This window comes from Rhinatrema bivittatum, chromosome 4 (assembly GCF_901001135.1).
Source record: "Rhinatrema bivittatum chromosome 4, aRhiBiv1.1, whole genome shotgun sequence".
Taxonomy (NCBI): domain Eukaryota; kingdom Metazoa; phylum Chordata; class Amphibia; order Gymnophiona; family Rhinatrematidae; genus Rhinatrema; species Rhinatrema bivittatum.
This window is the reverse complement of record NC_042618.1, coordinates 203,863,660-203,886,509: the sequence shown is the minus strand read 5'-3', so window position 1 is coordinate 203,886,509 and position 22,850 is coordinate 203,863,660. Positions and strand designations below refer to the sequence as shown.

The following is a 22,850-nucleotide window of genomic DNA, read 5'->3' as shown; positions in this document are numbered from 1 at the left end:
GTGGACGGTTCCGCAATCGGTAGCGGTGTCGGAGGAACCTGGAGTCGTTGCATCGCCTTGTCGATGGCCTCCTGAACCATCCGGTCCAGTTCTTCTCGGAGACCTGGAGCAAGCAGCCCCGGCTCCTGAACAGAAGAAGGAGGCAGAGGCATAGCTGGAGGGACCACCGTTAAAGGCGGAATCGCGGCTCCCGATCCCCTGTTGGGTGAGGGTTGCCTCGGTGACCCAGTCGCCGAAATGGCAGTGCCTTTCCTGGACGGGGTTTCTTCGACAGCGACTCGGACCATGGCGAGGTTGATGATTTCGCTCCCTCGATGGTCCGAGACTTACGGTGTCGATGGCGATGTTTGTCTCTACGATCCCCTCAGTCCTGAGGGGGAGTAGAGGGTGTCGATGGCCGAGATGTCGTCAATGCCGGACGGTCACCGGACGGTGGTCGATGCTGGCACGAAGTTGACGGTGCCGGTTCTGACGACATCAATGCAATGGACGGAGTCGGGGTTTGAGCACAGAAGAGAAGTTCCATTTCTCCATTCTGGCCTTGCGACCTTTTGGTGTCATAAGGGCACATTTGGTGCAGGTCAAGACATCGTGCTCACGTCCTAGACACATAACACAGACTTTATGGGGGTCTGTGATGGACATGGTGCGATTACAATCCGGGCACCGACGGAACCCCGACACCATGGCCATGGAAAAAAAATCGAGCCGCGGTACGGTCGACGGCCAGTAGGCCGTGAGGGCCAAACTCGACGGTAATCGACGGAAAACAAGTAAAAACTTACCGGAGTACCGCGGACTGAAAAAAGTTAAAGGAGGGGCCCCTGTGGGGCAAATTGACTTTTAGTAATTCCGTGAGGAAAATTTCTGTCAGGAATCTCTGCAGAGCTCCTTTACCGCGAAGCTACTGCTGCGCGGAAAAAAGAAGACTGAAGGGGGACCCCTGCTGGCTGCAGGGTTAGTGCCATGCTGGGCATGCCCAGTAGGGGCCAGTCAAAGTTCTGGAAACTTTGACAGAAGTTTTCCATGATTGGGCTCCATCCTGTGATGTTACCCATATGTGAGGACTACCATCCTGCTTGTCCTGTGAGAAAAGAGGTTATTTTCTTGTAGGTTTCTTCTAGCGTATTTTGAATTGGGACTAATATTTGGATGTCCTCAGCGTAAAGGAAATGGGTCAAACCCAAACTATCCAGTGTGTGACAAATATTATTTGTTTTATTTTATATCTTATATTATATTATTATTATTATATTATTATATATCTTATGGAGGGAAATTCTGCCCGAAGTCTTCCTGGGCATTCTGCATCAGACATATTTCAGATCTTCCACAAAAGAGAAACATTCCATGATTGGAAAATCTTGAACACAGCACTAAGTGTCACTAAGATGTCTAACCTAGGAAAACTGAATTCTTTGTTCTCCTGTGGATCCAAGCAGGTCCTTCACAAATCTTAATGGAGCCTACTGAGAACAAGGGAGGTTCCACCACCTGCTAGCAGACCTAAAGAAGCACACAATGGCTGAGAAATGCTAAGCCTTTCCCACGGAGAAGATCATAGCAGCAATATCTATCCCTTTCTAGGAACATCCTTTTCCACTTTTGCTGAAACCAGCCAGAGAAGCCTGAGAAAATTTGACAGGGATGCGGCTAACCCAGGACTAGAGACTGCAGGTTTTGGGGTGGTATTCTGTGATTCAGGCATATAGGAAAATTGGTTCTTACCTGCTAATTTTCATTCCTGTAGTACCACAGATCACTCCAGACTCCTGGATTTTGCCTCCTTTCTAGGAGATAGAGACAGAAAAGGTTTCACCGACACTGCCACATAACCAGAGGTGCTACCTGCAGTCCTTCAGTATTAATAAGTACCCAAGCCAAGATAGCTACAATACCAACAGCAATAATGACATAATATCCCCTGAACCAGCAGTGGGAAGAGGAAAGTCATAACAGGTAACCTTGCCCACACTAAAAACGTGCAGGACTAACAAAAAACATGTGTCCATCTTCAGATTAATTACAATAACCGATCGAGCAGACTCTCCAAATTTCCCTTCCTCGTTTGGGCGGGTCTCTGGACTGATCTGTGGTACTCCAGGATCGAAAATTAGCAGGTAAGAACAAATTTTCCTTTCGTTGTACATACCCAGATCAGTCCAGACTCCTGGGATATACCAAAGCTTCCCTAAATGGGGTGGGACCACGAAAGTCCCACTCGAAGCACACTCTCCCCAAAGTCCATGGTTTTTGGAGCCTGAACATCCAAACGATAATGCCTGGCGAAAGTGTGCAATGACTTCCAAGTAGCCGCTCTGCCAATCTCTTGTGGTGACACTTGTTGACATTTGGCTTAGGCCGCCACCTGGGAACGGGTAGAATGAACCCTTAAGCCCTCCAGGACCAGACAACTCTGACAGATATATGTGGAGCCAATGATTTCCTTCAATCACTGCGCAATCATGGTTTTTGTTGCCTCATGCCCCCTTTTCACACTACTACACAGCAGAAAAAGTTGATCTCACAACTGAAAGCTCTTAGTAACTTTAAGATACCGCAACAATGCGCATTTGACATCCAAAAGTTGCAACTCTTTCGCATGAGGCGCTGTAACCTCCAAATTTGGGAAAACCAGGAGCTCCATTGTCTGACTTAAGTGAAATGACGATATCACCTTTGGCACAAAGGCTGGAACCGTCCGCAAAGAAACCCCTGAATCAGAAATTCTCAAGAAAGGAAGGATCTCTACATGTCAAAGCTTGAAGTTCTGAGATCCTTCTAGCAGAACAAATCGCCACCAAGAAAACCACCTTCAAAGTGAGATCTTTTATAGTAGTCCTTTTAAGAGGCTCAAACGGCACCACACACATACCTTTCAGGACTAATTTAAAGCTTCAGGAGGGACACAGCTTCTGAACCAGAGGGCACAAATACTTCGCCCCCCGTAGAAAACACACCACATCCGGATGCGCCACTAGAGCTACTCCCTGCACCTTGCCACGAAGTCAGCCCAAAGCTGCTACCTGAACTCTGAGGGAGTTAAAAGCTAGCCCCTTCACCAACCCTCTTTGCAAGAAGGCCAGAATATCTCCTATGGATGTCCAAGTAGTTTGAACCCCCTTCTTCACTTCACGCACCAAGCCTCAAAAACTCTCCAGACCCTCACATATGCCAAGGAGGGTGGAAGTCTTTTTAGCTTGCAAAAGAGTAGAAATTACATCCTCCGAATATCCTTTCTCCCTTAAGCATTGCCTCTCAAAAGCCAAGCCGCGAGACAGTAGTGAGCCGCCTGATCTGAAAATATGGGGCCCTGATGCAGAAGCTTTGGCAGACAAGCGAGTCTCAGACCGTCCACCGCTAGATTGAACAGATCCACAAACCAAGGCCGCCTCGGCCACTCTGGTGCTACCAAAATCACTTCGCCCAGATAGATCTTTATCCATCGCAAGATTTTGCGAACACATACAGAAAAGAATGTCCCTCGGCAAAGGCAGAACTAAGGCATTGACCCCTTCTACTCTTCTTTCCCTTCTTCAACTGAAGAACCGTGGGCCTTGGCATTTCAGTAAGTTGCAATTAGATCCATGTGTGGACTGCCCTATCTGCAACTGATGAGACGCATTGCTTCCTCTGACAGCTCCCACTCTCCGTGAAATAGCTGTTGCTAGCTGAGAAAATCTGCTTGTATATTGTTAGTGCCAGCAATGTAAGAGGCCGCAATAGCGCCAGATACTGCTCTGCCCAGCTGATTAATTCCTAGGCTTCCTGTACAACCACCCAACTTCTTGGTGTCACCCTGCCAGTTGATGTAAGCCACTGTCATTGCATTGTTTGATAAGATCCTTACTGGCTTCTCTCTCAGCAGAGGTAGAAATGCTGTCAGCGCCACGCGCACTGCTCTAGTCTCTAATTGATTGATGGACCAAAATGCTTCCTCCACCGACCACTGACCCTGGACGGACTGGTCCTGGCACACCACTCCCCACCCGGGAGACTAGCATCGGTGGTAACAATCATCCAGTCCGGAACCTCCAAATCCATTCCTTGCCTCAATTGGTCCCGACCAAGCCATCACGAGACTGGATCTGGCCAACTCTGTAAGAGCTGCGGAAGCTAAATTGCTTCGACAACGGGATCCAGGGGGAAAGCAATGCAAACTGCAGAGGCTTCATATGAGCAAACCCCCAAGGAACCAACTCCAAGGTGGAAGCCATGTTACCAGGAGCCTGCAAGTAATCCCAGACCCTGGGCACCTGCTTCTCCAACAATCTGCGAACTTGCACCTGCAATTTCATAATGCACTCCTTGGTGAGAAAAATCTTCCCCAGCTTGGTATTGAAATGCGCCCCCAGAAACACCAAGATCTGAGTAGGGGAAAGGAATCTTGGGCAGATTGACTATCCACCCCAGTGATCTCAAGTGCTGGAGGACCAAGTCCACTGCTTGCTGGAAAAAGACCTCTGACTTCGCCCGAATCAGCCAGTCCAGATATGGGTGAACCACTGTGGCAGCCTTGGTGGCCAAAAGGCACCCACGTAAACAAAAAAGCAACCAGCCCCTCAGGACCAAATCCCCCAGCACAGCAGTCACAGTGACCGATAAGTGACCATGGAATCCACAACATTCCCTTCAGGGATAAGGGATAGAAAGCCCATTGAAAAGAAGTCTCTGAAGCTGAAAATTCCTTTCATCCTCCATGCTTGCCCGTATCTTTCCCTGGGCTCCATTCGAATCCAGGGGTATTAAGGATCAGAGTCAGATCCTTCAGCTCCATCCTGCCCCTATAAAGGCTTGCAGACTTTGGCAATTTCCTACAAAATAGTTGCCCAGGGATAGGAAGAAGCATCCAATATGGAATGAAGCATCCCTATTGTACCAGCAGCTTCCATGGATGTGGAACCCACTACGAAATCTCTGGGCTCAGGTAAGCATGGTGGATTAGGAACCACCGCGGTATTAAAAACGTGCTTCTCTGGGGTTCAGTGCAGGAGGGTCATATCCCCCATTGGTGCTCTGCTGCAACAAAATGGACATCAGAGCCCCTTCTGAAACCTGGGCTCCGACAAGAAATTGTAGTTTGTATATAGTCTCAGCTGGTGGTCACCTTGCAGATACATCCTGCAACAGCAATCCTGAGATTTGCAGCAAATCTGGCAATATATACTACTTTCCTTAAACTAGATGCTGAGCAGAGCGCAGTCCTATTCCATGTTCTGCTTGTGCTCACTGGTGAATGATATGCAGTCCCCAACAACTTATTAAAGGGATACCTCAGACAGCACCAACATCGCTGACCAGTGCCCCCAACCACTACCTGTAACCCGGCAAAAAAAAAAACAACCCAAAAAACAACTCTGCTGGTCATGGAACCCCTGCTGAAAGGCTGGGAAGACTTACCTGCACCATTCCATCCCCCTGGCAGCATTCAGAGCCCGCTTTCAAAGGCACTGCGTAAAGTCTGCATATTGTGCAGAAAGAGGGCTTTACATTCCTCCGCGCCGCTATCACTCCCCTTCAAGCACTGCCTGAGGAAATGAGAATTCATCTGTCACCTCAGGAACTGAGCACCAAAATTTTTCTGTTCACCCGGCTTAACCAGGTCTTCACTGCCAACACAGGAGGCTTGTCCGCCATCTGCTGAAGATAGAAATACTGACAGACTGGTCATCAATGAGCTGACGTGCATAACTCACTTGTCTAGACTGGTTGAAGAAGAAAGGAAAATTAGTTCTTACCTGTTAATTTTCGTTCCTGTAGTACCACAGATCAGTCCAGATGGATTTCTCTGTCTCCACCTGCTGGAAAGCAGGCTCAACCCACAGTCTGGACTGATCCAGGTACGTACAGGGAAATAAAATTTCTCAGAAGACCTTTTTCCTTACTCTGAGATTACCCTCCAGGCTTAACCAAGCCTCTTATGGTAGCTGGGAGGTAACCCTTCATGTCTCATAATCCAGAAATTAATTTCTGATGCCTGGCCCACTGATTGCTGGAAGAGAATCAGACAAAGCTGAAATGAGAGAATGCCAAAAAGCAAACCCCAAATGGAAGGCAAACCCAGTTTCAAACTTCTGCTACACCACTAGTACGTTCTATCATCTGCTAGAGGCAGAGATACTGGTTTTAATTGTTTATGCACCACATGTAAGCAGTGATAATGTCACAGAAAAAATCTTAGAACTCTGCCTCCATCTGCTGGAAGGGGAAAATAACCCATCTGTTTGGACTGGTGTTGCACGGTGAAAAAGAAGAAAAGTATGATTGTGCAGAGATGGGAAGAAAGAGATAGCAGAGGGACAGAGGAGAAAGAGCAAAACAGAGAAAGGGTGAAGACGAGAGAGAACAGAGAAGGAGTGGGTGAGAGAAGGTATGACCGTGAAAGTACTGTACTTTCATCTCAACCTCAAGTTAAACACTAGCACTGTAGTACCAAAATATATAGCCCAGCCTTTTTATGCTTACCTGTCTATGTTATCAGTGATGTAACGGAGCACAGACATAGCCTTTAGTGCAATTTCGAACTCCAGAGCTTCCGCTTGCTCCTGCAGCTCCTAAGAGAAAAATATGAAGAAAGAAAACAGGCAACAGGACTGCTCCTGCCTTTGTCCTAGATCCCACTAATAGTGGAAGAGGGACATAGGAGAGAGGGCTGACCCCACCTTTGCCCTACTGCCAGCTAACAAGGGAACAGTCACACAAGAGAGAGAACTGCTCCCATCTCTTCCATTAACTGGAATGCAGTCATCCAGGAGACAGTACTGCTGTCATCTTTACTTGTTAACAAGGAGAACAAAGCTGGCACTAGGCTTAAGAAGGTCCATATTTCCCACTAATGTTGTTGGGAGCAATATGAATGTACCGACTTCCAAGTGACCTTGAGGGTTTGCGAGAGGTTCTGGGTGGCATGGGGGTTAGGAGAGGACCCTGAGCCCACATGGACTTTTTCATATCGAGGAGGGAGGCTCTTTGGGCTGCTATGTCCAGCTTCTTTTAATTCATTTGGGTGTATGTGTGTGTGTGTGTGGGGGGGGGGGGTGTTACAGGAAGAGATTGGGTATTATGCTGCAATATGATTTTTACTTATTTTGTGGGGTGGGGGGGGGGAAATCAAGTCTGCTGGCCAGGAAGAGATTTATAAGAAAATTATTCCTTACCTGCTAATTTTCGTTCCTGTAGTACCATGGATCAGTCCAGACGGTGGGTTATGTCCCCCGTCCAGCAGATGGAGTCAGAACAAAACTCGAGAGGAGGCACTATATAAGCCCCCTTCCCTTGCCTCACTCTTCAGTAAACTAGACTAGCAAAGCCAATAAGAGAGGAGACAGAGGGATCAAGTAACGAAACACCCAAACAAGGCAAAAAAAAGTGAAAATTGTCTGAACATTACCCCAGTGGGAACTTGCCAACAGAACCGTAAACCATAACCATCCCTGGAGCCCCAGGGTACAGAGAGAAATAGCAGACAGACAGACTGACCTTCGAGCGGAGGCGAACAATCCGAAACCCCCCAAACACAGGGAGGGCATCTGGACTGATCCATGGTACTACAGAACGAAAATTAGCAGGTAAGGAATAATTTTCTTTTCCCCTGTACGTACCAGGATCAGTCCAGACGGTGGGATGTACCAAAGCTTCCCTTACTATGGGTGGGCCACAGACAGCCCCGCTCGAAGGACTCTATCCCCCAAAGGAATCCGATCCTGGCGCCCGGACATCCGAACGATAGTGGCGCGCGAAGGTGTGGAGAGACGTCCACGTGGCCGCCCTGCAGATCTCCTGGGAGGACACTGAAGAGCTTTCCACCCAGGAAGTTGCCTGGGACCGAAGTGAATGTGCTCTAACAGACAGCGGTGGATTCTTCCCGGCCCCGAGATACGCGGCTGTGATCGCCCCCTTGAGCCAACGGGCAATGGTTGTCTTGGAGGCCACACGACCCTTCCGAGGGCCCAACCAGAGTATGAATAGGTGATCCGAGAGATGAAACTCGTTGGTGACCGCTAGGTATCATAGGAGACACCTCCTGACATCAAGCTTGCGGAGCTCCCTGGGTTCCGTCGAAGCGAAGGAAAGCAAATAGACAGACTGGTTGATATGGAATGCCGAGACTACCTTTGGTAAGAATGACGGGACCGTGTGCAAAGACACTCCTTCCTCGGTAAAGCGAAGATATGGCTCCCGACAAGACAACGCCTGAAGCTCCGAGATACAACGCGCCGAGCTGATCACCACCAGAAAAACTGTCTTGAGGGTGAGGTCCTTGATGGTGGCCGACCGAAGAGGCTCGAAAGGCGGACCGCCCAGTATACGGAGTACCAAGGTGAGATTCCAAGATGGACAAGGCGGCCTCAATGGCGGCTTCAGATGTCTAGCCCCCTGCAGAAAACGTACAATATCAGGGTGAGCCGACAGCCTCGAGTCCTGCCCATTGTGCAGGAAAGCCCCCAACGCCGCACTTGAACCTTAAGTGAATTATAGGCCAGCCCCAAATCCAGACCGGCCTGCAAGAACGAAAGAACCTGTGTCACCGAGGCGTGAACCGAACGAATAGTACGCGCCTGGCACCATACCTCGAAAACTTTCCAGACCTGCACGTAAGTAACAGAGGTGGACGTCTTGCATGCCCGCAGAAGAGTGGAAATCACCCCCTCCGAGTATCCACGGCGCCTCAACTCTTGCCTCTCAAAAGCCAAGCCGCAAGACAGAAGCGATCTGCCTGCTCGAAAAATATAGGTCCCTGTCACAGGAGGTGGTAGAGATGATTGAGCCGCAGGGGTCCCTCCACTGCCAGATGAAGGAGATCCGCAAACCAGGGCCGTCGGGGCCATTCCGGTGCCACTAGAATAACCGGACCCTGATGGCTCTCTATGCGACGGAGTACCTTCCCCACCAGGGGCCACGGAGGGAAGACATACAGCAGGATCTTCCGAGGCCATGGTAGAACCAGGGCATCGACCCCTTCCGCCCCGGGTTCTCTTCGTCGGCTGAAGAATTGAGGGGCCTTTGCGTTTTCGGCCATGGCCATGAGGTCCGAGAGCTCCCATTCTCCGGGATCTAAGCGCTGTCGGCTTAGGAAGTCCGCCTGTACATTGTCCACGCCCGCAATGTGAGAGGCTGCCAGCCGGCTCAAGTTGACCTCCGCCCACTGCATCAGTCTGTCCGTCTCCAGCGAGATGTGACGGCTCCTTGTGCCCCCCTGACGGTTGATGTACGATACCATGGACACGTTGTCTGATAGGACCCTCACCGCCCGGTGGTGGACCAAGGAAATAACACCCCGCAACGCCAGGCGTACCGCTCTCGTTTCCAGATGGTTGATGGGCCACCAGGACTGTTCCGCTGTCCAACGGCCCTGAATGGAACTCGCCCTGCAGACTGCTCCCCAGCCGGCCAGGCTGGCGTCCGTGGTGACAACCACCCAGTCTGGGACTTCCAGAGAGACCCCTCGTGCCAAGTGGCGAGGGACCAGCCACCAGCGGAGACTGAATCTTGCAGCTGTCGGTATTGGAAAAACCACCTGAAAATTCCCGAGACACCGGCTTCCAACGGGATAGCAAGGCCCACTGAAGGGGACGCAGATGCGCAAACGCCCACAGGACTAGATTTATGGTGGATGCCATGGACCCCAGGACCTGTAGGTAGTTCCATGCTGTGGGTGCCTGGAGTGTCAGGAACCGCAGGATCTGTTCGAGCAAGGCATGTGCCCAGTCCGCACTTAGAAACACCTTTCCCGCCTTGGTATCGAAGTGTGCTCCCAGAAAATTCAACGACTGGGATGGAGAGAGACTGCTCTTGGTAAAGTTGATGATCCACCCCAGGGACTGAAGTAATCGCACCACCTTGTCGACCGCTTGGACCCCCTCTGTTTGAGATTTCGCCCGGATGAGCCAGTTGTCCAGGTAAGGGTGCACCAGAACCCCATCTCAGCGCAGGGCTGCGGCCACCACGACCATAATCTTCGTGAAGACCCGTGAAGCTGTCGCCAAGCTGAACGGGAGTGCTCGAAACTGAAAATGCTGTCCCAGAATCTTGAAACGAAGATAGCGGTGGTGTGCCTGGTGGATCGGGATATGCAGGTACGCCTCCGTAAGATCCAAGGATGCGAGGAACTCCCCTGGATGGACCGTCGCCAGCACCGAACGCAGAGTTTCCATGCGGAAGCATGGGACCCGGAGGTATCGGTTGACCGTCTTGAGGTCCAGGATGGGCCAAAAAGTGCCTTCCTTCTTGGACACCACAAAATAAATGGAATAATGACTCCGACCCAGCTCGGCGGCAGATACCAGGGCAATCACCCCCAAGGAGAGAAGACGGTCGAGGGTTTGCCGGACTGCTCGTCTCTTGAGGAAGGAGCCGCACGGGGAGAAGAGAAACCTGTCCCTGGGCGGGTGGACAAAATCCAAGGCGTAGCCGTGTCTTAGGATATCCAGGACCCACTGATCCGACGTGATTCGGGCCCACTCCCCGTAGAAGAGGGCAATGCGACCCCCCACCCTAGGAATCGGATCGTGGGTCGGCCTGGCATCATTGGGGTGGCTTTGAGGAAGTACTCTGGGGCTGTCCGCCCTTGCTGGGCCTGCGGCCCCGAAAGGACCGGTTCCAGGTCGGCGCATGAGAGGATGAAGTCCGAGACTTGGTGCTGCTGTTGCTGCTGTCTGGGGGGACAGTACCATCGCTGACTACGGGAGCGATACCTGGTGGAGATGAAGGATCTAGATGCTCGCGGCCTGTCCTCCGGGAGCTTGTAAACCGCATTCTCGTTGAGGGACTTGATGATCTGGTCCAAGTCCTCCCCAAAGAGGAACTTACCTTTAAAAGAAAGCGAGCCTAGGCGTGTTTTGGACGAGGCATCCGCTGACCAATTTCGCAGCCACAGCAGCCGACGAGCCGAGACCGCTGCTACCATCGATCGGGCCTGGACCCTAAGGAGGTCATACAAGGCGTCCGCCCCATAGGCTATCACGGCCTCTAACCGATCCACCCGCTGGGCCTCCGCTTCCGGAAAGGCCTGGAAAGTGAGCAATTGTTGTACCCATCGGAGTCCCGCTCTTTGCGCAAGCGAACTACAGATGGCCGCTCGCAGACCCAACGCCGAAACCTCGAAGATTCTCTTGAGATAAACCTCCAACTTCCTGTCCTGGAGATCCCTCAGCGCTGTGCCGCCCGTGACCGGGATGGTAGTGCTCTTTGTCACGGCCGAAACTGCGGAATCCACAGCAGGGACCCTGAGGAGCTCCAGGAAATCTTCTGGCAGGGGATAAAGTTTGTCCATTGCTCTACTGACCTTGAGGGAGGCCTCCGGTGAATCCCATTCCCTGGAAATCAGTTGTAAGAAAGTGGGATGAGTTGGGAACGCCTTCATCAAAGGACGAAGGCCTGCCAGCAGAGGATCCCCCTTCCTGCCCTGAGAAGTGTCTACCACCGGTTCCGGGGGGGCATCGATATCCATTTCCTGGAGAATGTGGGGAATGAGGTCGTCCAGCTCATCATACTAAAAAATTCGTAGGACCCTTGGGTCGTCCCCCTCCACCTGGGAAGCTAACGTGGGTTCATCCCCCGTGTCCTGGAGCGGATCCCCTGCCGGAGGGTTGCTGGGTCCACCAGCTGGGGCCAGCGGGACACGGGAGGGCCCCAAATCTCCTGCGTGGGGCAACGCCCTACCCTGAGGAGAAGACCCCTCCAGGGACGATCCCACTCGCGCCAGTTTGGGAGGAGGAGGGAGCCCCCCAGAAGCCTCCGAGGGCTGATACCTACACTGCAAGAAAGCCCGGTGCATTAGAACCACAAACTCGGGCGAAAACTCCAGCGGTCCCTGAGGGAAACAATCCTGGTCCTCCCCCTTCCGACCGCCAGGCTCCGGGCCGGGGAATGGTGCTGAACCGGGAGGCAACACCGGCATCGGGCCTTCCACCAGGAACGGGGCCTGCCGCTTCCGAGACGCGCGGTCCTCACTACGAGGACCCACGGTCTCGTCCCCCTGCCGGGCGGTGCCTTCCCCATCGGGAAGGCAGATGTCGCAGAGCCCCTCCTGCGAGAGCCGACCACCCTGCCTGCCGCAGGCAGAGTACTCTGAGGAGCGCGGCATGGCAGGTTCGGCGAGGGAGAGCTGACAGGGAAAAAAGCGCGCGAGTCGCGCTGCAGCAACGCAGGGGGCACACGGACCCCCCCCCCCCCACTGACCCAGTGAGAGCGCCAAAGGACGGGGCCTCCCGGCGTCCGGCGGTCCCGGGAGAGGGCCCCGCGGACCGCGGGTCAGTAGCGGCGGAGGACAATGCAAGATAACGGGGGAGGGAGGGGGAGGGACTAGAACCACTAGTTTGCACCCCGGGTCCGGCCCGAATTCAGAGACTACGAAGGTAAACCTGGAAAAGGATCTTACACAAAAAACTCCCCAACACTCCCCCAAAACCCAAAGGATAGCGCCCTGAGAGGTGTGGGGGGGGGGGAAGGTACAGACCTGGAAGCAAGCACTTCACGTCCCTTCAGGCAGAGCCTGCTGAGTCCCCCCAGAAACTTATCTGTTTCAAGAAATTATTCCTGTTTCTTTTTCTTTTTTTTTAATACTTGATCCCTCGATGAGAAATACACAAAAGAAGGCAGAAAACTAGAAGACCTAATCTCCTGCACTGGGGAGTGCAGAGTCCCCTGCTCACATCTGCTGGAGTCAGAAGAATACTGAAGAGTGAGGCAAGGGAAGGGGGCTTATATAGTGCCTCCTCTCGAGTTTTGTTCTGACTCCATCTGCTGGACGGGGGACATAACCCACCGTCTGGACTGATCCTAGTACGTACAGGGGAATTTAAGTTACCCAGCTATATTCAGAATATAGCTGGGTAAGGCTAAAGTTATCCTGCTAAGTTTACCAGGAAAACTTTAACCAGATATATATTAAGAGGCATAGCTAAAATTATCCAGAAAATGTATTCAACAGGTAACACTGCCACTCACTGGCCTACTGAATATCGACTTATGGGGCAAACTAATGGGGCCCCAGGGAGCTCCAGATTAACTTTTTATTATTTTTCCCTCAGTCCTCCACTCCTTTCTCTTCTCTCTTTGCTTACAGCCCCTAATAGCATAATGAATGGTGGCATACAAAGATCAAATGGGCCATCCAGTATGCCCAGGAAAGTTGTTTTTTTTAGGGTTGTAACTGCCGCTCCGTGCAGGGTACCATCCTATGGTTTGGTTTTTTTTTTTAATTCCGGTACCATTCTTTTCTCCACCACCTCCACTTTTAATATTTATCTCACAAGATTTTTTGGCATTGTTTATTCTACTTCTGTCTGAAACTTAGTTCTGGCACCTTAAAAGTCAGTGATTTATGAAACTCTGCAACTTCCTGCCTGCACACCTAGAAACACAGACCTGCAAAGATGATGTACTGTTCAGATCTCCAGTGATCGGACTGTCTTGCTTCGGGGTTTCTGTGCTGGTGGTTTGAGCCACAAGCAGGGTTAGCTTTCGGTGGCAATAATCAATCAAATCCAGGACTGTATCTTCAGCTGACTCACACAACTCCTGCATGACAAGAGAAAGTATGAGTGCTTCTCCAGGTCAGAACACTTCCTGTGACTGACCCTAGGGGATATTCTTCAGACCTGGATCTGCTCCCACCCACAGCATTCTGGGTTTTGTAGAATTGTTGCCTCAATAGAAAAAGTTCCAGAATTCTGTGGGATGGAAGTAACACAGCAGAAACAGTTGAAAAAGTTTGTGTTCATGGGGTCAGAAATACCAAAATATGCTTTTGGATACATGATATTTCATATGTGAATGTCAGTGAAATTTTAGTTAACTGAATCTAATTTATCACGAATTAATAAGACAGTTTCAAAAAGAAAACACTAACTGAACTGTAACTTTAAAGTGTTCAGCTTTGCTTTTAATTTGATTAAATGATATTAATGACAAACATTTACAAAACACATCATCTCAATCTCAGCCCTGCTGTTGTGTTTGGCGGTCCATGGGCTGCTCCCACGAACCGCCAGACTCACCTCTCCTGGCGGGCCAGTTCTGCTGCTCAACACAGCAAGATGCTGCTGACAACACACACTGCGCCTCCCCCTAGGCGCGTGCATGCACCACTTTCTGCTATTTAAAGGGACCGCGGCAGGAAAGCTCCATGGCCCCTAGTAATGCCATCAGCACAGCCTTATATAAGGGTAGCTCCCCGGAAGCAACTTGCCTCAGCAACAGGTCCAACTACTTCCTAGTAGTGTGTGTTGCTTCCCACATTACAGCCTTCATCCAGCCTATCTTCAGCCTTCATCCAGCTTGTCTTCAATCCTTGTCCACCTATCTTCAGTCTTTGGTCCTGTCTGTTCCATGCACATTGCCCACTTGTTCTAGTCCTTGCTTACTTGCTGTCCTGGGATAACACCTATTACAAGGTAAGCAATTTTGCTTTATTCCAGGACAAGCAGGATGCTAGTTCTCACATATGGGTGATTAGCAAGCTAGAGGCTGAATCATTTGATATTGAGGCAACAGTGAAGTATTGTTGAAATGAATCAGCCGAAGATCATAGCAGGTTGGTTGTAGAAGGAGTTGGGATTACACTGGAAACAAGTTCTTTAAGACAGATTGTCCATATGCTGAATCTTGTCTTCCTTCTTTGTCTAAACAGTAGTGAGCTGCAAAGGTGTGAAGAGAACTCCATGTGGCTGCTTTACAAATGTCCAGAATAGGTACAGAGCGAAGGTGTGCTACTGAGGTTGACATTGCTCTGACTGAATGTGCTTTTACTCGCCCTTGAAGAGTAAGGCCTGCTTTCTCATAACAAAACTGTATGCAATCTGCTAACCAGTTTGACAAAGTATGTTTACCCACTGCTCTACCTGGTTTGTTTGGATCATAGGATACAAATAGTTGACTGGATTTCCTTTGGACTGTAGTGCGGTTTAAGTAGAAGGATAGCGCACGTTTACAGTCCAAGGTGTGTAAGGCTCTTTCTCCCTGGTGGGAATGAGGCCTAGGAAAGAATGTTGGTAGAACTATGGATTGGTTCAAATGAAATTCCGTGACTACTTTTGAAAGGAATTTGGGATGAGTACGGAAGACCACCCTGTCATGTAGGAACTTTGTAAAAGGTTCGTATGTGACAAGAGCTTGTAGTTCACTGACTCTTCTAGCTGATGTAATAGCTATGAGGAATACAGTTTTCCATGTAAGATATTTAAGGTCACAGGTATCTATGGGTTCGAAAGGAGAACACATAAGCCTGGCTAATACCACGTTCAGGTCCCATTGTATGCTTGGGGAATGAACTGGAGGTTTAATGTGAATTAGGCCTCTCAAATTTACTGACAAGAGGCTGTGTAGAGATAGGTGCATCTCCCAGCTTGTTATGGTAAGCTGAGATTGCACTCAAATGTACTCTGACAGATGAAGTCTTAAGACCAGAGTCTGAGAGATGGTATAGGTAATCTAGTAGTGAGGTAGTGGGGCAAGTGAAAGGATCTAGAGCTTTCTGAGTGCACCACAAAGTAAACCGTTTCCATTTGTAGGAATAATTCTTTCTAGTGGAAGGTTTACGTGAAGCTATCAGCACTTGAGATATAGTGGTTGGAAGGTTGAGTGGTTGTAAGATCAAGCTTTCAACATCCATGCTGTCAGGGACAGGGAGTGAAGGTTGGGATGGCGCAACTGACCCTGTTCCTGAGTTATGAGATTGGGAGCTACTCCCAGGCGAATTGGATCCCTGACTGAGAGATCTAGAAGTGTGGGAAACCATACCTGTCGAGGCCAGTAAGGGGCTATGAGTATCATGGACCTCTTGTCCTGTTGTAGCTTCACTAGAGTTTTGGTTATGAGTGGTATCGGTGGATACGCATATAACAGGCCTGAATTCCAATGGCAAGCAAAGGCGTCCTTTGGTAGGCTGTTCTGCTGCTGGAGGAGAGAGCAGTAATTGTTCACTTTGTAGTTCAGATGGGATGCAAAGAGATCTATTGTTGGTTGACCCCAGTGTTGAAAGATCTTGGTTGCTATCGCTGGATCTAGGGACCACTCGTGTGGTTGGAACTGACGGCTGAGGCGATCTGCTACTACATTGTGGATGCCCGCTAGGTAAGTGGCCCGTAGAAGAATTGAATGTGTCAGGGCCCAGTCCCAAATCTGTGCTGCTTCTTGACAAAGGAGGTAGGAACCTGTTCCCCCTTGTTTGTTGATGTACCACATAGCTACTGTGTTGTCCGTTTGGATCAGAACAGTCTTGTGTGAAAGGCAGTCCTTGAACGCATGTGGCGCATAGCTCGAAGCTCTAGGAAGTTTATTTGAAAGGAGGCTTCGAGTTTTGTCCACGTACCTTGTGTCTTTAGATGACCAATGTGTGCTCCCCAACCTAAGGTGGATGCATCTGTAGTTAAAGTCACTTGTGGAACTGGTTGCTGGAAAGGTAGACCTTTGAGCAGGTTGTTCATTGATGTCCACCAGAGGAGGGAGGAACGCAGATCTTGTGTTATCTGAATGGGAGTGGACAATGGTTGAATGGCTTGAATCCACTGATTTTTGAGTGTCCATTGCATTAGTCGCATGGTCAGTCTGGCCATGGGAGTGACGTGAACTGTGGAGGCCATGTGTCCGAGTAGGGTGAGGCACTGATGAGCTGTAACTCGAGCTTGATTGCGAAAAGAGTGTGCCAGGAGAACGAGTGTTTGAGCACGGTCTCTTGGAAGAAAAGCTTTTGCTGAGATGGTGTTTAGATCTGCACCTATGAACTGCAACAGGTGAGATGGTGTGAAATGGGATTTCTGGTAATTGAGGAGAAACCCCAAGGAGTGAAGCAAGTTGACTGTGAGCTTGAGGGAATTGAGAGCTCCATCTTGTGTCTGACTCCTGATAAGCCAGTCGTCCAAGTAAGGGAATACATGCACTCTTTGTTTGTGAAGATGTGCCACCGCTACTGCAAGACACTTTGTGAACACTCGAGGTGCTGAGGCTAGGCCGAATGGGAGCACTCTGTATTGAAAGTGTTGTTCTTCGACCAGAAATCGCAGATACTGGCGATGAGGAGGAAAGATGGGAATGTGAGCGTAGACGTCTTGAACATCCAGAGAGCAGAGCCAATCTCCTTTTTGAAGAAGAGGTAGCATGGTGCCTAACGATACCATCCTGAATTTTTCTTTTTTGATAAACTTGTTGAGATTTCTGAGATCCAGGATTGGACGTAGACCCCCGGTTTTCTTTGGAATGAGGAAATATCGGGAGTAGAATCCTCTGCCCCACTGAGGCCTGGGAACTGGTTCTATGGCCCTGGCTCTCAGAAGGGTGGATAATTCTGCTTTTAGGATTTTGGAGTGATGATTCACTGTCCAAGATGAAAGAGGAGGATTTTCGTTTGGTACAGTGAGAAAATCCAATCGGTACCCATTGGTCTGTTGTGATGGAGGTCCAATTGTGATGGTAGTAAGTTATGCGACCTCCGACTGGTAAGTGTGGAAGAGGATTTTGATAGGGACTTCTGCTCTCTGGTTGAATTTCAAAAGCCTGATGTAGATGTAGTCTGAGCAGGCGGTTGGGGCCTAGTAGGCCTTTGTCGAACCTGGGAACGCTGAGTGGGGAGTGGTTGCCTGGCTCGGCCTGGTGAAGGGTAGTATCGCTGAGGACGATAGTAAGGTCTCCTTACTTCTCTTCTAGGAGGTCTCCTAGAAGGTTGATGTGTCTCCTGAGGAATTAGTGACAGTTGTTTGAGGGTTTCTGTGTGGTCTTTTATGGTCGCCACTGCCTCTTTGACCTTGTCTCCAAACAGGTTTTCACCCAGACAAGGTAGGTCGGCCAATCTCTCTTGGATGTCTGGCCTTAGTTCAGAAGATTTTAGCCAAGCCCATCTACAAGCCGTAATGCCTGAGGCTGATAATCGAGAAGCCGTTTCGAAACTGTCATATGTGGCTCTCACTTTGTGCTTGCCTGCTTCTAGGCCTTTATGCATGAGACGGAAGAAACCTTCTTGAAACTGTTCTGGAAGTTCTTGAGCGAGAGCTTCTACCTGTTTCCATAGATTGCACTGGTACTGGTTCATGAATAATTGGTAAGAGTTTATCCTTGAGACCAGCATTGCACCCTGAAAAATCTTTCTTCCTAAACTGTCCAGGAAACGACTGTCCTTCCCTGGAGGTGTGGAAGCATGTGTCTTAAGCCTCTTAGCTTTCTTCTGGGCTGACAACTACCACCGACTGGTGTGGTAGTTGAGCTTTTTGAAAGCCGGGTATGGGTTGGACGAGATATGTGGCATCTGCACGCTTGTTAACTGCAGCCACTGATCCAGGGTGCTCCCACATTCTGTACATGAGCTCTTGAAGGACTTCATGTACTGGTATAGCCAATATCTCTTTAGGTGGATCTACAAATTGTAGTACCTCTAATGTCTTTTGTCTGGTATCCAGTTCAGATAGAAGTGAAAATGGTATGGTTTCTGACATTTCTTTGATGAAGTTGGAGAAAGAAAGATCTTCCGGAGGCGATTTTCTCCTATCCTCTGGTGGTGAAGGTTGAGATAACATATCTTCATCAGATGAGACATCTATCTCAGACTCAGTATCAGTGTCCACTGGGTGAGCTGATGGTCTGAGAGGTTTGAATGGAATCTCAGGAAGTTGTGGTGATTGTGGTCTCATAGGTGGGAGAATGCCAGAAGGACCAGGTAAAGGCTCTGGAAGTGTATCCTGATCCACATCATGAGGTGTACGGAAAAAAACCTGGATTAAGGTGTCCAATTTCTCCATGAGAGGCTGGAAAATGGAGACTTCTTGACCTGGCATCGATGGTTTCATCGGTGCTGGCACCGGAATTGGCATCGACAGCATCGGCGGTCCATGCGCAGGAATAGGCGGAATCGGCATCGATGGCGGTGGAATGGCCGGAATCGGCATCGAGGGTACCGGTGCCGGAACGGGGTCATCGGTATCGGGGGCGATATCCCCGTCGGTACCGGAATCGGTGTCAATGGCATCGCTGGCGTAGAAGGTTGAGGCCTCGGTATTGCCTCGAGGAATGCTTCCCGTACCGCTTGACGTATATAAACATCAAGTTCCGCCCGCATGGATGGTGAGAACAGAGCACCCATGGGGGGAGGCCGTAGTGGCGATGCCAGTACCTCCTCAGAGCCCTGAGAAGGTACGGTTTCCTGCGCCGGAATCGGCGGGGATCGCCTGTCGATGGCTCCAAAGCCTGAACCTTGAGCCGAGGTTTCTTAGTTGTCAATCCGATTTCTGTCGATGGCTCACCGGGAATCGTGGCGGTAGATGCCGTATGCGGCCTACGATGCCGATGGCGATGTTTCTCTTTTTCCCGGGCTTTTTCACTACCCGATGTCGATGCCTTTGACAATGGAGAGGGGGAGGAAAAAGGAGCATCTCCCGACTCACCTGGTAGACGTTTTTTCAACACCACCTTTCGAATCGACCTAGCCAGAGACGATTGTGTTGAAGAAGATGGTGCGGGCAAGAGCTGTATTTTGAACAATTGTTCCATTTTCTCCAGCCGGAGACGACGGCCTTTTGATGTCATGGTGGCACATAAGGGACAAGCCCTAACATCGTGATTCTCACCAAGGCAGAGAACACAAGCTTGGTGAGGGTCGGTAATGGACATGTTTCTGGTGCACTTAGGGCACTTTTTGAATCCTGAAGCCATTTTGGGCTGGAGAGCCGTCGACGACCAATGACCAGGGACTAAAACTTGGTCAAAAAACGGAACGGAACCGCGAAAGAGGGTAAAAAACTTTTTGAAGTTTAAAGTTGTGGAGAATTCTCCACAGGACTCCTAGGAACTGCGAGGCTAACTGCTCCGCGGAAAAAAGAAGACTGAAGGGAGACCCCTGTGGCAGGGAATATCATGGCATTACTGTTCGTAACTGGAAGGGGAAATTAAAGAATATATTAATTTTAATGTACAGGATGACATTAACCCTTCAATGGTTTGGGAAGGCCTTAAAGCAGTAATTAGGGGTCGATTAATAGCAAGGGCGTCCTATGTGAAAAAGATTAGGCTACACAAACAACAGCTGCTCCGGCGAGAGATCCTGGATCTGGAACAAATCCATAAACAAACCTTAAATAAGGCCTGTTATGCTAAGCTCCTGCGGGCTAGATCTGAATTCTCGTCTCTTGAGTTAGAAACTATAGCTTTTCAACTGCAGAGGCTACAACAGGAACGATTTGAAGGTGGGAATAAGGAGGGTCGCTGTTTGGCTCGATACTTGCACAAACAAGTAGCCCAGCGGCAAATTACACAAATTAAATCAGAAAGGGGCACTTTGCTCACTAAGCCGGAGGATATTCGGCAAAGATTCATGGATTTCTACAGGGCCCTTTATACCGCAGATCCCCTGATTCTAACTGATCGTATTGACCAGTATCTGCAGGACATAACTCTCCCTGGAATATCTGATCTTGAAAGGCAGTTTTTTGATAAAGATATCACGGAACAGGAAATAGTACAGGTGATTAAGGGGTTAAAAGTCAACAAGGCACCCAGGCTTGACGGGTACACAGCCCTATTCTACAAAAAATTTGCCACCCTAATCATTCCCTTATTGCAGGAATGGTTCAACTCATTGAAGTCTGGAAATCCTCTTACGATTAGTGCCAATGTAGCTGGGATTTCTATACTGGCCAAGCCGGGACGGGACCCGGCTGTGTGTGGATCATACAGACCTATCTCCTTGATCAATATTGACCTAAAGATTTTTGCTAAGATCCTCGCAAATAGACTAAAGAGGGTCATGACCAAACTAGTACATCTGGACCAGACGGGGTTCATACCGGGCCGCATGATGGCAGACAATGTCAGGAAGGTAGTGAACCTCATCTGGTTGGTACAGAGGCAGGGGACCCCAGCAGTATTATTGTCTATAGATGCTGAGAAGGCTTTTGATATGATCCACTGGCCATATCTTTTCAGTGTCTTGAGGAAAATGAACTTTGGTGACTCTTTTTTGGCATGGTTGCACAATTTATATGCCCAACCCCAAGCGAGGGTAAAGGTTAATGGTATATACTCGGAACCGCTGCCCATCCAGCGAGGTACACGGCAGGGGTGTCCCCTTTCGCCACTTCTTTTTGCCCTTTTTTTAGAACCCTTAGCTCATCATATACGTGCCTCAGGTGATATTCATGGGGTTCACTTGGGATCGTCAGAGCACAAAATAGCTATGTTTGCGGATGATGTCCTATTTATCCTCACTAAACCAGATCTTTCACTCCCGGGGACAATTGCAGTGCTGCAAGACTTTAGTAAAGTCTCCAGGTTCAGATTAAACCTTGAAAAATCTGAAGCGCTCAATTTAACTTTAGGAGACGAACAGAGGGCGCGTTTGCAGTCCAAACTTCCCTTTAAGTGGGCGGCACATCACATTAAATACTTGGGTATAGGTATTGGCAAGAATTATGGGGACCTCCTGGAATTGAACTATAAACCCCTCTGGCAAACACTCTCTAAAGAATTGGACATTTGGTCTGGCCTCTCCCTCTCATGGTTGAGGCAGATAGCTGCGGTAAAAATGAATCTCTTACCACGGCTTTTGTATCTATTCCAGTCACTTCCTATATCTATCCCCAATAACATGCTGAAGTGTTGGCAAAGACGTGTTTTTAACTATATTTGGAAGCGGAAGCCACCTCGGATTCGAAGGGCAGTAATGTTTCAACCTACTAGTAGGGGGGGCTTGGGAGTCCCCAACCTACAGTGGTATTGGGCGGTCGCTCAGTTAAGGGCCATAATTATCTGGCATAAAATGTACGACCAGCCGCTTTGGGTAAATCTTGAACAGGATATAGTGGGGCATATGCCATTGCGGGCCATGCTTTGGCAGCCTAGGGACACTTGGCTGAGAGATGGTGAAATTGCCCCTACCACAAAGACGACTTTAAATACATGGGAGAAATGGAGGGTGCATTTTGTTGGCACTCGCCGTTATTTCTATAGTACCGCCCTTAATTATAACATTAAATTTGCAGCGGGACAAGCACTTTCACACTATCACTCATTGCTCAGTAGGGGAATTGCTCAATTTGAGCATGTCTGGGGCTCTCAGGGATTTCTCACCTTTCCAGAGCTTCGGGAGAAGTGGCAGTTACGTGAGCAAAATATATTCTTGTATTTGCAACTTCGACATTTTCTACTGTCAGAGAATGTGGGGGTTGAGCTTCGGAAGGGGAAAACAATACTGGAACATTGGTGTAATAAAGCAGACAGTCAGTCTGGCATTATTTTCAATCTTTATGGCTTCCTGGGTAATGTTGTGAGGCTCGCGGCCCCTTATGAGAAGGCTTGGGAACGTGACTTGGGCAAACATATCTCTCCAGAGACCTGGGAATTAATCTTTCAAAACACAAAATGCAGCTCGATTTCGGCCACATTAACAGAAAATGGGTATAAAGTATTAATGCGATGGTACTTGACGCCTGTTCAGATACAGAAGATTGTACCAACGTTTAGTGCCGATTTTTGGAAAAAGTGTGGGGGGACTGGCACTTACTTCCATATGTGGTGGACTTGTCGAAAGGTGAACATGTTTTGGGAAGACACCCAAAAATTGGTTGCAGGTATTCTAGGCTTAGAGGTCCCCCTAGCTCCTGAGCATGTTTTACTGAATGTGTCTCCACCAGTCCCTCACTATCAATGGTTACTCACACACCAAATCATCCTTGCAGCCAGGTGTGAGCTAGCTCTGTTTTGGAAGCGACCAGACCTCCCTACTAGGGAAGCAGTGGTAGCCCGACTTGACCATAACTGCTATCTTTATAAGCTAACTGCGATTAAAAACTTTGCCTAAATATTATAGAATATGGGATCCTTATCTGACATGGAGGAATCAACTGTCATAGAATCTATGTGCATGTATT

The 22,850-nt window shown here is 49.3% G+C and overlaps 1 protein-coding gene across 1 annotated transcript in view; it reads right to left on the bottom strand.

Moving 5' to 3' along the window:
- Positions 1-22,850, bottom strand: part of ZMYND10 (zinc finger MYND-type containing 10) — a 364,741-nt gene that overhangs the window by 242,718 nt on the left and 99,173 nt on the right. The window contains exons 5-6 of the mRNA XM_029599566.1: positions 13,369-13,521; positions 6,466-6,554 (exon numbers count right to left, since the gene is read on the bottom strand). Coding sequence (XP_029455426.1) covers positions 6,466-6,554; positions 13,369-13,521 — 242 coding nt within the window. The remainder of the gene's footprint in view (positions 1-6,465; positions 6,555-13,368; positions 13,522-22,850) is intronic.